This window comes from Canis aureus, chromosome 2, assembly GCF_053574225.1.
Source record: "Canis aureus isolate CA01 chromosome 2, VMU_Caureus_v.1.0, whole genome shotgun sequence".
In the NCBI taxonomy this organism is placed as follows: Eukaryota; Metazoa; Chordata; class Mammalia; order Carnivora; family Canidae; genus Canis; species Canis aureus.
In genome coordinates this window covers 14999540-15016373 of record NC_135612.1, presented here as the reverse complement: position 1 = coordinate 15016373, position 16834 = coordinate 14999540, and the positions used below count along the sequence as shown (strand labels likewise).

Here is a 16834-nt window from a genome sequence, read left to right as displayed (position 1 = left end):
ATCGTCACCAAACCTCAACAAGGTGGCTATTATCCCTGACTTATTGGTGAGGAAACTGAGGTTCAGAAGAATGAATAAATTTGCATGGCTAACAAGGAGAATGTTTGGAATTAAATCCCAGGTCTTCCTAATTTCAAAGTTGGGGCTTTTAACCTCTACCAGCTAGAAATGAGACATGATAACAGTTTTTGAGGCTGCCGGTGGGGGGGGTGATGTAACTCACTTGGAAACTTCATTTAGATGAACGGACTTTCTCTCATTTAAGCATGCTACCAAAATATTGGGTTATTTAAAAAAAATAAATGATATGGTATGATAGTTATTTTTTTCTTGCATGATGGAATAAATTCAAATGGCAGGAAATGCCCTTGAAGGCCTGTTTTAGTTTGGCTGCCTACATGTACCATTAGAGTTCCACACACAAGATGGTGGAAAGACTTTAAAGTTGCATGCTCTTGATAAATGCATGTCATTTAACACTAAAAAAAAAAAAAAAAAAAAAAAATACAAAACTCTCAGAGTTATTGGACCCCTATCAGAGTTCTAATTTACAAACATTTTCCACAAGCTGATAAAGACATACCATTTGGTTTCCACTTTTAGTTTGTTAATGGAGGTCTTGCACTTTCTTATCACCTTTCTGAACCAGGGTCAATAAATCTCCACAAATATTATAGGAAACCCAGTGCCAACACCACTCACTACAAGAGGCATAATGCTCAGGACTAATAATGCACACTAGTCATGGGGTCATGAGTCAGCCACAAAGTGCTACTGTTGGCCCTATATCCTACCCTACCCTCACCATCAAGTTCGAACAAGTTTTGGCTAGCTACAAGGAGAATGCAAAATCATTCAGAAAGAACAAACAGGCTATTACTAAAAAGAGTAAGAACACATCCACCCTGAGAACTGAGACCAAAACTATGAGCATCCTCTTTTTTTCTCCTCTTCTCCATCTCCCTCTTCAATTACAGAAATGACAAAATTGTGTGTATGTGTGGGGGCAGATCTTTCAGAAGAACAGAGATAATAAAATCACTTGGTTGACTGACATACAGGTAAATGCTTAGGTTGGACATTTTGGAGAATCATCTAGGCAATGAATTCTTTGGATCCAAGGAAGGCTTTGAAGGGAATTTAGAGTTTTCAAGGAGTTTCTGGGGGCTCCAGGGATCATCTGGGGCCCAAATAAGAGAAAATTAGTAATTTGGGGGGCGGGCATGATCTTCAGGTTTCTTTCAAGGTTGCCAAGACAATTCATTTAGTAGAAAAGGAGCTAGATTTTCAGGGTAGAAATCCTCTAGAAAAATGAAGCTTACCTCTTTACCTTGTTACATTCTCAGATGCTTTGGAGAATCTGAGCAAGTTGGGAAGGATTCAGGCAAAAAACAAACAAACAAAAAACAAAAACACAAAACAAACAACCAAAAAAAAAACAAGAGTAACTGGTAAGCATCCCCTATGCTGGCTACTGCTAACTTTAAATTCTGTCTTCCTTTGGAGTCTTCATAGATCCTAAGCAAGAAGGATGCCTTCCAGTGAGGAGGATCTTCAGTAAATTGACTTTTAAAAATAGAAATGTTTTCCTTTACATCTTTCTCTGCATGAGCTGACATGTCACGTACAGGTAACACTCATCTTTTACTGTTCTATACTTTTACCTTGCCAATTTGAAGTTTAGCTGCAGTCTGAGAATAGAGTAAAAGGATAGCCAATAAACTGAAGAAGTATTAAAGGCAAACATGGAGTTACTGAATGAAAGGCACAGACTGAAGAGTGGCTGCGGTAACAGTTGTGGTCAGAGAAACAGACCCCTTTTCTTTACATATACAACACATACATATACATCTGGGGTGATCTAATATCTCTTGGTTGCTCACCCAGCTTTCATATACACACCTCCATAACCACACCTATTATATTCATGCCCTTGAGTTAGTGGTTTGTTTCCCTCAGTAGGCCATAAACTGTCCTGGGCAAGGACCCTGTCTTAATCACCTTTGAACAACAGCACTGCGCCTGTAGACATTCAAAAAACTTTTGTTGAATGGAAATATTTATGCACAAACATTGGACAATTTTTTAACCCAGAAGGATTAGACTAAAATATTTATTCACTGGGTGCCTGGGTGGCTCAGCAGTTGAGCATCTGCCTTCAGCTCAGGGCATGATCCCCTGGGGTCCTGGGATAGAGTCCCACATCCGGCTCCCTGCGAGGAGCCTGCTGTTCCCTCTGCCTCTCGTGAATAAATAAAATCTTTAAAAAAATAAATAAAATATTTATTCACTCATCACACATTTTTTGAGCAACTACTACACTGCTATGTCGGAGACATCTTGCTGAGATTAAGTACACAAATGTAGGATACAATGAGAACAATTTTAGGCTAGTAAGGAAGACCCACAGTGAGGTGACTATTACAATACAGGGAGAGGGACATGGGGTCTTAGAGGAGTGAGTTTATTTACCCTCTGAGGGTATGTGTCAGCAGGGGGAGGCAGGTGGGAGGCAGGTAGGAGGAGTCAAGAGTGGGAGGGAAGTTGGGGATGGCTCTCCAGAGAAAATGATAAAAATGCTAGGTGGTTACCCAGGGACATATACATAAATGATTAAAATCATACTGGGTGGCAAATTAGTATTAATTACCAAAAATATTCAAAACGCACACAAATTTGACCCAGAAATTCTCTTACAGTGATTGCCCCAAAGGCTGTTACCAGAGACCTGACTGAAGATTTGGTTAGTATTTTATCTATAGCGTTATTTGAGATGGCAAAAATCTTTGAAATATTTCTTTTCTTTCTTTTTAAAGATTATTTATTTATTTATTTATTTATTTATTTATTTATTTGATATATAGAAAGAACAAGCAGAAAGAACAGCAGGCAGATGGAGAGGCTTGATCCCAGAACTCTGGGATCATGACCTGAGCAGAAGACAGATGCTTAACTGACTGAGCCACCCAGATGCCACTCTTTGAAACATTTATAATATGAGTGTTTAAGAAAAAAACTAAGCATGTACATGGTGAAAACAATGCAGCCACTAAAAATCATGTGGTTTTCCAGTGATTTAAGGAATATTTCTAAATAGGCTGCTGATATAAAAAGTAGATGTACTAACAGTACATTTAATGTGATCCAATTTTTGTAAAAAAAAAAATATGCCTGATAAAAAAATATACATTTACTTCAGTAAACTTATTTTTTTAAGGAGAGATAAAGCAGAAAGAGATTGTTATCATTCTTTGGGAACCCAGCTGCACCAGATAGTGCTGTTCCCAATGCAGCTACTATCCTGGCCATCCTCCATCCCCTCTCTCCTACATCCATCACCCCTCAAAACTTCCCTTTTCTCCAAGGTAGAAGGGGAATTGGGGGGCGGGGGAGGGTGGTGGTGAGGCCTTGACCTCCATGGCCAGGCCACCGCCTACTCATCAATGCCAACAAGGTTCCCTACAAGTCATGGTGCAGCATAAGGAGGAGCCTTGGAGGCTACCCCAGAATGAGGCACCTGAGCGAGCCGGCCTTGGTGGCTGCAGAGCCACCATATATCACACCTGGACCTCCAGGCCTCTATGGGCAGCTCCTTGAGCAGGTACCTCAGGAGCTCCAGCCACCTGTCACATAATTGCATCACACACTGTGAAAACCTGCACGTCCCCTCCCCATCCCCCAGAAGTGCATGTGCTTTTCAGGACAACTTGGGGCTGGCATGGCACAGGTGTTTCCATGAGGTTGGAGACCTGGCCTGTGCTGCCCCTCCCTGGGCCACCACGTCTGTCTCTCACAAATTTACTGGCTCTGCAGAGGTTACCAACTTATCCTTGGCCTCAGTTTCCACATGTTTATGATAAAAGCATCATTCCTTCCTTCCTGCTTCTGTGTTCTATGGACCAAGTCTTTGGTCTCTTGGGCCCTGCTGAATGGGAGCCTGTGGAATTGGAGGAGAGAAAGCCAGCCTGGGAACCACTTAGAATTGGGTTCTGGTCCAGCATTGCTGGACGAGCCTTTGCAAGTGGCATAACCTTGGGTTACTGTTCTCCCAAGTGGTGAACAGTTGTTTTGCAGGTAAAGAGATGACAAAATTAGCAGGAGCACCATCTGGTACATTTTTGTGACTCCCCCCTTTCACCCAGGACTCTCATTTATTGTTCAATAAACATTCTGCACTTGAAAACAATTCTGCTAGAATACAGGGGAGGTAAAGCTGAAGCTATGGTTTGGGTGGGGCCTGCTCACGAGGCAGTCTTCCATACATGCTTGGAGATGCTGGAGAAAGACCAAAGTAGCCAATCAGAATTTTATTTCAGAACAGATCACCTTCCTAAAGTTCTTTTTTTTTTTTTTTTTTGTTTTTAAAGATGTTATTTTATTTAATCATGAGAGATACAGAGCAGGAGAGAGAGAGGCAGAGACACAGGCAGAGGGAGAAGCAGGCTCCATGCAGGGAGCCCGATGTGGGACTCGATCCCGGATCTCCAGGATCATGCCCTGGGCGGCGCTAAACCGCTGCGCCACCCGGGCTGCCCCTTCCTGAAGTTCTTGAGGTAAAAATCCAAGGTGCAGTTGAGATATAGTCGCCAAATAAATACAGACCATCTAGTTACATTGGAATTTCAGATAAATAATGATTATTGTTTTAGGTAAACATCTTTTTTACCTGAAATTCCAATTTAACTGGGCATCTGTATATCTACTTGCTAAATCTGGCAACCCTAAATAAATTGGGGGTGAATTCAGAGAGCTTCAGGGGCTAGAGATGGAGAGAAATCTGCAGGGTAGAAAGCATTGTCATCTACTGAGACTGAGAGGATAGTAAATAGCAGGGTGGTCAGACGGGACATTTGAGCAGTGTGGAAAAATTGTGGAAATCTGTTGGTCAATGTCCAGAGCCTGACGAGGTGATGATCATTGATGTCTGGGGACACCAACCTGTACGGTGAGTGATTATCTGGCACAGCTAAGCAGTTGGTGAACAGCTTTGAGAGGAGTCATAGGGGATAAACTTTTCTATTGACATCTGATTGGCTGTTTTTTTTTTTTTTTAAATGCTAGTGACTGTGTTGGAAAACGAAAGGTCTTTTTTTTTTTTTTTTTTTTTCATGGTCTTCCTCAAATTTTTGCAAGCTGGTGACCTTCTGAAAAAAATTGAGAAAATTGCTGTTGAAATAAGCAGGAAGAAGAAAAAAGTGATCATCCATTTTTAGATGTGTTTACAGGCTGTATGACTCAGTGCTGCTTCTGTTAAGAGCAAGTATGTGGTCTTTTTTGGTACTGAGATGCAAACAGAGGAGGCTTGTGGTCTATGCTACTTTCCGTGAATGATCAAGTATTGAAGTAGAGAAGATCTAACTGTACATTCAAAGTGCTTTGCTTATGGAGTCTCTCTTCTCCACTCCACTTTGGCCAGCCACTAGGTTCTATTAGGAATATTTCACTTGTTCAGTATTCTACTTATCCAAATATTGCACCATGGACTTCTTTGAAGCCAGCTGAGAAAAAAATAAATCTATTTGATTCACAGGAACTCTGGTCAAACAAGCAGATGTTTCTTTGCTGGCTTGTACTTGGTGGGCCATCCCAAATTGTCCCATCACCAGCATTTCTAGCAGCAGATAAAATTCCCTCATCGTGAACTTTATTCCTAGAAATAAGTGCCCTGGACCCAACTGGAACAGGTACAACAAGAAATAATATTCAGTACTATTCTAAACGGGAAAAGCAGAATTGAGGGCTTTGCCATTTGAGGAAGCTAAGGAAACATTTTGCTATTTACTGAAGTATTTTAGCAAGGCAGACTTTGGCTCAATTTGTGTCACAGTCAGATCATGAATCAGAGAATGATTTCATTGATTTACCCTACTCTTCAGCCTTTTAACGTCTCCATTGATTAGGCAACTGAGATTGCTATGTGGGAGGAATATCATGACAGTAAAATTGAATGTTCTCTTAAAGTGTAATTAGAAAACACCTCTTGAAGAATTTTTGTATGTCAAAAATATTCAAGGACTTTCTTCACTAATATGAAGGCTTTTCAGCTTTGGTTTACTCTTCCCATCCATGCTCACCTGGGTTGACTGAAGGTAGTTCTACAGGTCATGAACAATTTTGAAATTAATGGGGTCACCTGGGATTAAACAGGTGACCAATGCCAATTCTTGATAGGTCACTGGGAACCTCATAAGGATATTGGGGTTACCTGGGATTCCATATGAGGCTCTCGACATTTAGAAAGTAAGCCCTTGGGAAAGGCATGCCCCAGAACAGACCATGAAAACAGCCTGCAGAACAAGGAAAAGCTGAGTTCATATCCCACTTCCTCTATGGAGCTCATTATTTGTTTTCTTTGGTTTTGAAATTTCCTTATTGGGAAAAGGATAAAACCATTTAGAATAATCTACTTGGTAAAGTGATTGTAAAGAATTAAATAGATAATGTATTTTAAAAAGGCTTAGCAGGATACCGGATACACGAAAGTTGCTTAATATCTTTCCCATTTCCCTGAAGGCAAGGAGGATGTGGAGGATGGTAGAATGGAGACACTGAGGGTTTTCCATCAATCTGTGTGCTTGAAGGTGAAGGTAAGGCTATTGGCTCTTCTAAAACTCAAGGAGAAACTTGCTCTAAAGGTGACCAGGGTGGCTCAGCCCAGTGGTTGAGCATCTGCCTTTTTCTTAGGTCCTGATCTGGGGGTCCTGGGATTGAGTCTCAGGTCAGGCTCCTTGCATGAAGCCTGCTTCTTCCTCTGCCTATGTCTCTGCCTCTCTGACTGTGTCTCTCATGAATAAATAATTTTTTAAAGGTGACCAGGGAGTCATGGGATATATCAAAATATAGTCTCAAGTATAATGTACTTGACCCATGGTTAGGAGTACACACTTCAGACAGATTGACAGACTCTAATACCCATTCTGCTACTTTCTAACTGTGTGCCTTTGGATAAGCTATTAAACTTCTCTGGCTGGTTTCCCTATTTGTAAAGTAGTAATAATGATACCTGTCTCCTAGGGCGTGCAAGAGACCCCTGGTTTTCTTGGTCAACCCAGCTCTTTCCTCCTGAGACTTGATTCCCTCTTCTCAAGGAAGTGCTCTTGTGGCCATGCTTATTCCACCCAAGCATGTTCCCTTGAGACTGGGCAGCACTTGATTTAGGAAGACCCAACCCACTGGCTGGGCTGATAGAACTAGCTTTTCTCTCCTTGGGGCAAGATGAAGGTCATGACAAAAAGTAAGTGCCTAACATGGTGCCCAGAATGTAATGAGGATTCAGTAGGTTTTAAACCCAGAGCAGAGGCAACTTTGTGGTATCTATACTTTAACTTACAAAATTTCAGTCCACAGCAGCTATAATGTAGATACTTGGTACAAGCCTAATGGGCATTACGGGGGAAGGGGAAATTTTCCTTAGGTTTTGGAGTGACAGCTCAAACCAAGACAAGCATGATATTCTTGTCTTTATAACCCCTTCATGACAGAGACATTTCTGAATGAAGCATGCATTTATTAATGTTTTCTTTCCCCCACAAAAAGCCTAACAATTCCCATGCCAGAAATTTTAATGTCATGATGTGAGTGTAGGTAGTAGATTCAGATGTAGGAGTGCTTATTTTTAACAAGTCCAATTGGGAAACAGCAGAGGTGAGATACCATTTCTAACCACGCCTCTTTCTCATGTACACCTCTCAGTCTATAGCATTAGCCTCAGGACTAGCTGTTTCCTCACCCCATTCTCAAAAGGTTCAGCTCATTAAATGCAGCTAAACTTACTCGGCAAGGACTACACCTCATTTTTCTCATTAAACCAGAACAGGCACCATGGTTAGGAAAAGATAGGGGTCTTAGCTCCTATGATCATAAGTAGGAAGGGTCTCCATTCCTCATCTCCAAGAAAAGAAATGGTCTCCAAAATAAACAAATACAAAGAAATCCTTTCCTATTTTAATGTTAATGTCAACTATCAACCCATATGGTGAAGACAGAATTTTTACCCATCTATGCATTTTTTATCTTTCATAGTACTTTCTCTTTTATTTCAACTTATGTCATGGACATGTTATTTCCTTTTTCTCTCTTGCTATTCAAAGCTCAAGGTCAATTTGTTTTTCTTTTATAATTTTTATCCTAATTTTTTTTTAAATTTTTATCCTAATTGAATGTTCTCAGCCAAATGTACCAATGATTTGATTTTTTTTTTCATAAGAAAATTTGCCTGCCCGCCCACCCTTCCTCCTTCTCTCTCTTTTAAAACAGGAAACTTTCTAGAACCACACAGTGGTGTGATTAATGCACTTCAGAGATAACCTAAAGTTTCCACACATGCTGAAAGATTCTGCATGCTTTGGGGGATAGCAATAAGGACTTAGGGCAAAATACCACTTCTCCAGGGCTATGCACTATGGCGTAGAGTCAATTAGACACAGCATGGCAGTCTCTGTAAACACTTTCCCTTGAGTTACATATATATGTATGTATGTGTGTATAAATGTATAGGTATATGTATAGATGTGTGTGTGTTTGTGTGTGTGTATAATAATCTGTAACCAGCAAGGTATAATCCAGGCTTGTTTTCAAAGGGAGCAACAAGTCCAAATATATAGCTAGGTGTGGCAAAAGACATATAATTAGGCAAAATGGATTTAGGAGTTACATAAAGTCTCAACTGAGCCACTGTGTAAAAAACTAAATGAAGTATTGTGATTGCTGCTCTGGTGTCTAGGAAGAACAGAATATGTGGATAGTGTGTTCTGGGCAAATAAAAGGTAATTGTTGACAGTTATGGAGTATAGCTGGCATTCCGTGAGACTTGGACTATGGACTGTTTCACAGTGGGCTGTGCTGAGGAATAAAATGTCAGTGGCTAAGGGTCGATGGAGCTCTGTTAGAGATGCGCACAAAGGAAACGATTTGGTAAATACTATTTTGGAATTATATTTTGAGGAAAAGAAGCGCAATAGAGAAATTCATATAGTCTGTAACTTTTCTATAGTCATAAAAATTCTCAAAGAATTGTAAACACAAGAGGATACATTATATATTACTATTTTCCCTCTACAAGTGGACCTTTCCAGTCAAGGCAGGTATATTCTGGAGAAGATAACAAGCAAAGTCTATAGTTTACAGAATTTTTCACTAAGAATACTCAAACCAATGACTAAATATTGACGATAAGCCCCCTCATAGGATTAAGACGCTGAAACTAAATTACCACTTTTTCCTATTTGCAAATAATCTTATTTGCAAATTTGTCTCAAGGCAACTGAATGAAAAGTAGATATTCTTCTCTCTCGACAATCTCCCTGAAATAAATGGGACAAAAAAGCAATTGTCTGAGAGAGTTCCATTTTCTTAAAGAAAACATCCTGGATTAATTGACAAAAGTACCTATTAGTCCCCATGACACCAATGCTTATGGCGTCTGGGGTTTGTCTCTCAGTGTGCAATTTAAATATGTATCCATAAAATCCTTGCCAATAATAACTTCTTGTCTATTGATACTGCTTAGCTATTAAAATCTCTATTAACAATCTCATGTTGGGTTTGATAAACCTTACAAAATATGTTTTCAACACTTCAGACTTACAAGATACTTGCTAGGTAAAGTGGCAAGGACAACAATGAATAGAGTCCCCACCCTTAAACTTACAATCATACAATCACATGACAGAAACAAATATATACCAATAAAATAGGAAAATAAACATGGTTGTTTTGTTGGCAACTTTGCATGTACTTGGTGACTATGCATCAGGATTTTTCCTTTATTTTGATGATAAAATTATTCTGAAGAAGTATATTCAGATTGTGTTACCATTTGAAGTGTATTTGGCTTGAATTATGTATTTGTTAATTAAAGATTTTATTTATTTGTTTCTTTCTTTAGAGACCATGCATGTGCATGTGGGTGGGGATAGGGGCAGAGGGTGAGGTAGGGAAAGAATCTCCAGCAGGCTGAGAGCTGAGCCTGGAGCCCAATGCTGGGCTTGATCTCACAACCCCGAGACCATGACCTGAGTCAAAATCAAGAGCTGGATGCCTAACTGACTGAACCACCCAGGCACCTCTACTTGAGTTATTTGAAAGGGAAAATGTTTTATGTCACAGGTATGCCTGTGCAGCTATTAAGATGCTATTATAATGAAGTATTATATAATACTATTAAGCTGACGATCAGATAACTTTGGTTCCTATACCATTACAGGCATGGGATACAGCAGAAACTCCTGATTATAAGTCAAATGTAGACCCTTAATGTCTCCCCTCCAAAAATCTATGTAATCTGAAGAAGATAAACAGCTACCAAATAGATTCTCACATTTGACAAACCTTTAAATTCTTCTCAGTAGCTATCTATGAAGTTATCAAATTGCAAATGTCCTGTCTAGAGAAGACACCTCCCTCCCATTTATTTATATATATTGGAAAGCTTTTTGAAGTTGTATGTTCACTAAGGGTGTGGTGACTGAGATAATCTAAGGGGAATGAAAACTTGCAGGAGAACAGATATGATTATAATGTGGCTAGCTTCCGCTTCCTGCTCTAAAACTTTTTTTGAGAAAGAAGTTGTTTCACAGATTCTAAAAACTTTCGAAAATGTCAGAGAGGGCAGGTGGGTTCAGTATAACTTTCCCTAGGTTAAATGAAAGCTCTTTATCCTTGAGCTGGTAATCCTAATACACCCCTGACACAAGACAGATATTTGCTGTTGTTCAGTGAATGTTTATTGAATTAAGGTACTTTATGCACTTTTCTAGGTCAACAAACCATTCCTCTTTCCTTCCTTCCAATGGCAGACTACAGAGAAATGTCTTAAATAAAATACATTCATTTGATCTTATCATAAATAATTTTATGACATTATGTCTTAACTCAAGATTAAGACATAAAAACAAACAAGGAGAGTAAAAAATACTCATTTGAAATAACCCATTTATAATTAAAAGTCAGAGCTCATTCTATGGCATGCTCTTGATTTTAGTTCCTACCAAGATGAGACATATTAGAAAGAGGTTAGTACTTTCTATTACGTTAGGACCAAAGAGTTGTTAGTTTTGAACTGATTAAAACTTTCCTCCAAACTCGAGTATTTATAAACAGAAGTTCTAGTTTGTAAAAATAAATCAATGTTGACCTTGTCAAAGGGACTAGGAATAAGAACAAACACGCAATCAAATAAGCAAGTAGAAACTTACTGTATCACGTTGCCTGTTATCTTTCCCTGATATTATCAAGAAGTAGTTCCATGTCAATAGTAACAACAAAACCAGTGGTATCATGTAGAGCTCAAAGTTCCAGACAACAAAGAGAAAGAGCTGGAGGAGGAGAAGAGAAAAAAAGATGAGTCAACTCTGACTTTCATTAAATGGACGCTCTTATCCATACTCCACTTGAAATACACAAAACTAAATGCTTCAGAATGGAAAGATTTATCTTGAAAACAAAGCCTTGAGAACCTGTGAGGCATTTTTCTAAAAGCACAACTGACCCCTGGCAAGTTACTGTTAAGATTTTTACTTTAATTTCTGTGAAGGAAAACTGACATCATTACATTGCCAATGAGGCATTTTTAATTTTTCTCATCTAGTGAAATTATTGTGAGGTTGGACAAAATAAAGTTAAGGGGAAAAAAACAGCTGCCAAATAAGCTTCACTACATTGTCAGACATAGCTGATCTATCTGCCTTAATGATAAAGAATGAATCACTGTTTAATATCATGGACTTTTTTTTAATCTCACAATGTAACATGCATAATAGGCAGATGAAAATACCAAGTTTGCACCAGAGAGTCAAACATCTCACACAATGAATAAAAGCACTGCTACCAATAAGTGTAAAAATAGACTGGCTTAATGCTTAGCATTACCAGAGAAATCAAATAGCTATTTAAAAAATAGAATAACTTTGTCAAAGGAAATTTTTAAATGTCTATGTCTATTATCCTTGAAAACTATTGACTCTAAGTATATACATTATTTTTTAAATGTAAGACAAATATTACATTAAGAACTCACCTAGCCTGGCAGGAAGAGCCATTCTAAGAGCATCTGCATTGTAAAGTAAGCATCATAGTGTACAAAGTGTGACTTGCCCTCACCCCCCCCAACCCCCACCATTCTCTTACAATCCTGAAGAGATCATCTAAATTCTCTGGATCTGTGGCTCCAGCTGCCAAATGAAGCAACGTTAAGTCAAGTGATTTTGTGAGGGTAGTGAAGAGCAGGATTCTACTCCTAATGCTGACTAGTCCCGTAACTTCTGGCACCATCCTCCCCTAAGTTTCTGCCTCTGAAAAACGGAGTGATGTGTATCCACCTGACAGGTTATGAAAATTAAATTGCTGAAATGTGTTAAGATGTCAACACACTGCTTGGTACCCAGTAAGTGCCCCCCAAATATTTGTATTATTGTGCAAATGCTTATCAAGATCTTACAAAACTCAGATTGTTAACTAATATCAATTAGGGTCCTCAGGTAATACTTATTCTATTACTGAGAAGTGGAAAGTCATCTGCCTGCCAAGATTTAGGTGAGCCATAGTATAAGTGGGAATTTGATCCAGCTGGTTGGGGTAACAGATATCATGCATTTGACAGGCCAGGCGGGTTAAGAGCAATGCCCTGAGAACATTCACGTCAGGCACGGCAGCATGGACCATTTGCAGCCTTCTTAATACACTTCAGCCAAGTCTACAGCCTAACAGGATGGCAGAGAAAAGGAACCTGTATAAAGTGGTAAAGAAACCCACGGCCTAAAGGCCAGCAGACAGATTCCAGGCCTCAGAAAGTCATTCTTCCTCAGTGTTTTCACTTCTAAACACAGGTCTGTAGACCCAATAACCTTTATCATCCCTTCCCTAATATTTAAAACAGATTTATGGCATTACTGTGCCATCTTTTTTTTAAAAATGGGACATTAAATCCTGATTCTTGGGATATTCATAACCCAGATACACACCAACAAATAACGATTTAGTAGCCCAAGAAATGACTTGGACAGAATTACACGGTAACTACAGATTCAAGTTCCTGAATAAGAAAAATTTCAAATATATCAATGAATGAGACATGAACCTCATCTTTCCTTTCACAAATAGAAGGATTTCCAGAAAAATAAAATATTTCTATTTAATTTTTTGAAATTTATGTGATATGTATAAAGAGGATACAAATTATAATGGATGGTTATGATTATTCTATTAACATGTAGTTTTAAAAAGATAATTCTTTATTCAGGAAATGAATTAAGGCAAATTTGACAGACATGAACACATGTAAAAGGGAAAATTATTTTTGGCTAGAATCCATATTAATTCTTTACACATTTATTTGTAAAATTTAGGCAGTTAATAGAATATAAGCTCTTTAAGGATAAGGACTTTTTCTTTTTGATCACAGTTCTATCCCAGAGTCCAGAACAGTGCTTGGAAATAAAAGGTGTTCAATAAATACTTGCCACATTAATGAATAGTTACTAGGTTCCCAAGTCTTTTTTTTTTTTTTTTAAGATTTTATTTATTTATTCATGAGAGACAGAGGCAGAGGGAGAAAAAGGCTCCATTTAGGAAGCCCGATGTGGGACTCGATCCTGGGACTCCGAAATCACGCCCTGCGCTGAAGGGAGGCTCTTAATTGCTGAGCCACCCAGGTGTCCCCCAAGTCTTTTAACATAAATCTACCTAATTGTCTTAGTAAAAGTACTATATAGCCACTATATAACATCAGGTAACTTTGTGAAAATATATTCAGAATTACAACCTGGGATGCCACTGATCAATTTCTCCCTGAGGCACATAAAGTTTCTCTTTCCATTCTGGCCACACACTCATAATCCGTCTTGGGTATTGTGTTTTGACCACCATCTTTCCTTTTGGACTTTGCTATATGTTTGCCTCTTCTGAGGATGTTCACTTGACTTGGTGTGTTCTGGACTCATGGATGGACTCAGATGATTCTAAAGCTAGTATCACCAACTATATTTATTTTAAATCTATATTCCATTCTGTAATGTCCACCCACTGGTGTCAGAGTTCTGATGTCACCCAAAATAAAGTTACTTGGAATGTCTATGTGTTGGAGTTAGTTGGAGGATAGGTATGGCATAGAATAAACTTTCTAGATGATAACTAATCGAGACACCTATCATGCTTTTTTATTCTCTAGATACAACATCACTAGTCGCTTAAAGAACCAGTCCACAAGGTATGGTTTCTGGCACATCTCTATTGCGGACATCATCCTCTCACCATATCCAAATCCATACAGTAATAGCTTTCTTAAAATACAGCACTCAGAACTGACACAACACATCTAATTGATACCTGTGGTATTTATATGGCTTAACAACATGGGCACCAGAATACAGGATGAGGAGAAATATAGAAAAGAGGGGAAAAAAAGGGTAGAGTTATATTAGTTTCATGGATCCTGGCAGTGGAAAAATAATCTTCCCTATTTTGTGTTAACAATCTAGTATTTGGGTAACTAAGTATGGAACCTCTGCTTTTGAGAATATCATTTTTTTTTTAAAGGAAGAGAGCTTTGAATAAATTCTAAATACAAAAGCATTCATTTTTTTCTTCCTCAATATCTAACTGGAGATTTTAAAAGATCAAATTAAAAAGGAACAAACACCGATTAACAATAAAATATACTTACTGAACATTTACTATGTACTATATGCTACATAATAGTTGATGTTCAAAATTAGGATATGACATGGTCTCTTCGGATTGCTAGGAATCACTAAGGAAAAAAAGCAACGATTCACTATAGTATTAGTGATAATTATAATACTTGTTAGCAGGAGAGGATCCTCTAATAAAGAGTGCCCTCAGAGGAGGAAGAGGGTCTTCTAGCTTTTAGCCAAAACAATATAGGATCTATCCTTGGTCCTGACTCCACTTATTCCTAAATTTGAGAGAAAAAACTCAGATATAACAGGCTAAAATGGGGTGGGAAAAGAAATCAAGGAATAATTTAAAAAAGAACTCCTGACACATTCACAGAATATAAATACAAACCATAAAAGTCTTAGTATTTATCCTGACCCATACTGCCAGAAACCAAACTGAACCTGGTCCAAGTTTCTGACCCACAGAGTCATCACTCAATAAATGGTAGTTGCCTTAAGCTAACTAATTATGGAGTGGTTTGTTATACAGCAAAAGTTAACTGACACATATTCTTTTTCCAAGAAGACAATAGTGTAGAATAAATATGGTCTGGACCAGAAGACTGAAAAGTGGTTTTAGTTCAATTTCTATTCGATGATCACAGGACCATGAGCACCTCAGTCATCCTTTTTTATTTGAGTCTATTATTTTTCAAATGGAAATGGTAACACCTGCCTTTATCACAAGTTTGGCTATGGGGAACAACTCCTGTAATGTATATGAAAGCACTTTATCACAAAGTGCTCAATAAGTCTAAGTATTATCAATTTAATGCTTTTCATAATTAAAATTGTTTCTGAAAAATTAAAAAACATATAAACTAATACTCCAGGAATGGTCAATACCATAATTCCCCTTTAAGCTATAGAAGTTATAGAAGACGGATGGTGTTTCTTTGAGGGATTTGTATGTGAAAGGGGTTTGTTGGAAAGAAATTTTAAGTGTTAAATAGAGGGATTGCTGTTATAATTTTTGCTAATAGTTGAAACAAGAAAAATCCAGGTCCTTACATAAACTCATTATTTCTAGTAAATAGCATTAACACACATTGCAGATTTTGGCAACTCCAGACTTAAATTAGGTTTTTAAATGTTAACCATTTTTAATGACCTCATACCCCAGATATAAAAGAATCTCGTTCTGAACTAGCAGGTTTTGGATTATCAATTCCTGTATATATTTTTAAATTTTTAAATCCAAATACCTTTTATCTAAATCAATGTTATCTCGCCTAGGATATTAGCATCAGTATTGCAGAATGCAATTATTTGGTGTCTATTTGGGCTAGACTTGAAAAGCAATCTAAATTTTAATCATGACTATTCAGAGTGGCTTTTTTGACAATCTATAATTTACCAAAAGGTAAATAATGTAATTCATCCTATCAAATGCCATATATCACATTATATAAAATGAACCTTAGAGGAAAAGTCCTGAGAGGCAGGCTGAGAAGGCAGAGACTACTGTGTTTATTTTGCAAATGGGTAAACTGAGGCTCAAGTTTGAGACTTGCCTACAGACACCTGCTACTGAGTAGCAGAGTCAAGTCTGATTCCTAATCCAGTATATTTTTCCACCAGTACTTCACTGCCTCTAAGGTGAAGGATTTTATGGTGAATATTGATGCTCTAAAGTTATCAGTTATTTACGGACTGCTCATTCAATTTGTAGATTTTCTGTATGTCTATTTCTTTCCTTCCTCTTGCTCTGGGATTACTACTTTTACATCAGTGCAAAGAAATGGAATACCACTTCTTAGGTGTTCTGGTAAAGGTTTCACATGGCAGAGAGGTCAACAACTAATGGTCAAAATGAGGTTTGCAGAGCCCAATTTCATTCTTCTCCTTTCTCACTATCTCGCATGGTTCTGAATAATCAAAAGTTGGCTATTCACAGGGTTTCTATCAAATGGGGTTTTCTTCTATCCAAACTGTTTAGAAAAGGTTAGCAAGGTGCCTGTAAAGCCAGAGATTAGAAAATGAATGAGCCAATTACATTTTTACAGAAAAAAAAAAAAAACCTTACTTTTTCACCCAAAGGTCAAACAAACAAACAAAAAAACCCCTATTTCCCTTAGAAGTTAAGTGAAGGTGGGCTAACTAAGGCTTCTCACTTGTATTTAAGCAAGGCAAATTATATAAAGTAGAGTGAATGATTC

General features: G+C 38.0%; 1 protein-coding gene across 18 annotated transcripts in view; it reads right to left on the bottom strand.

Annotated features, from left to right (window-relative positions):
• MCTP1 (multiple C2 and transmembrane domain containing 1) overlaps nucleotides 1–16834 on the bottom strand; it is a 536343-nt gene that overhangs the window by 87092 nt on the left and 432417 nt on the right. For 13 of the 18 annotated variants that reach the window (XM_077864453.1, XM_077864460.1, XM_077864378.1 and 10 more), the window contains one exon: nucleotides 11196–11315. The exons of the other annotated variants lie outside the window; for them this stretch is intronic. In XM_077864453.1, coding sequence (XP_077720579.1) covers nucleotides 11196–11315 — 120 coding nt within the window. The remainder of the gene's footprint in view (nucleotides 1–11195; nucleotides 11316–16834) is intronic. 18 annotated transcript variants of the gene reach the window in all.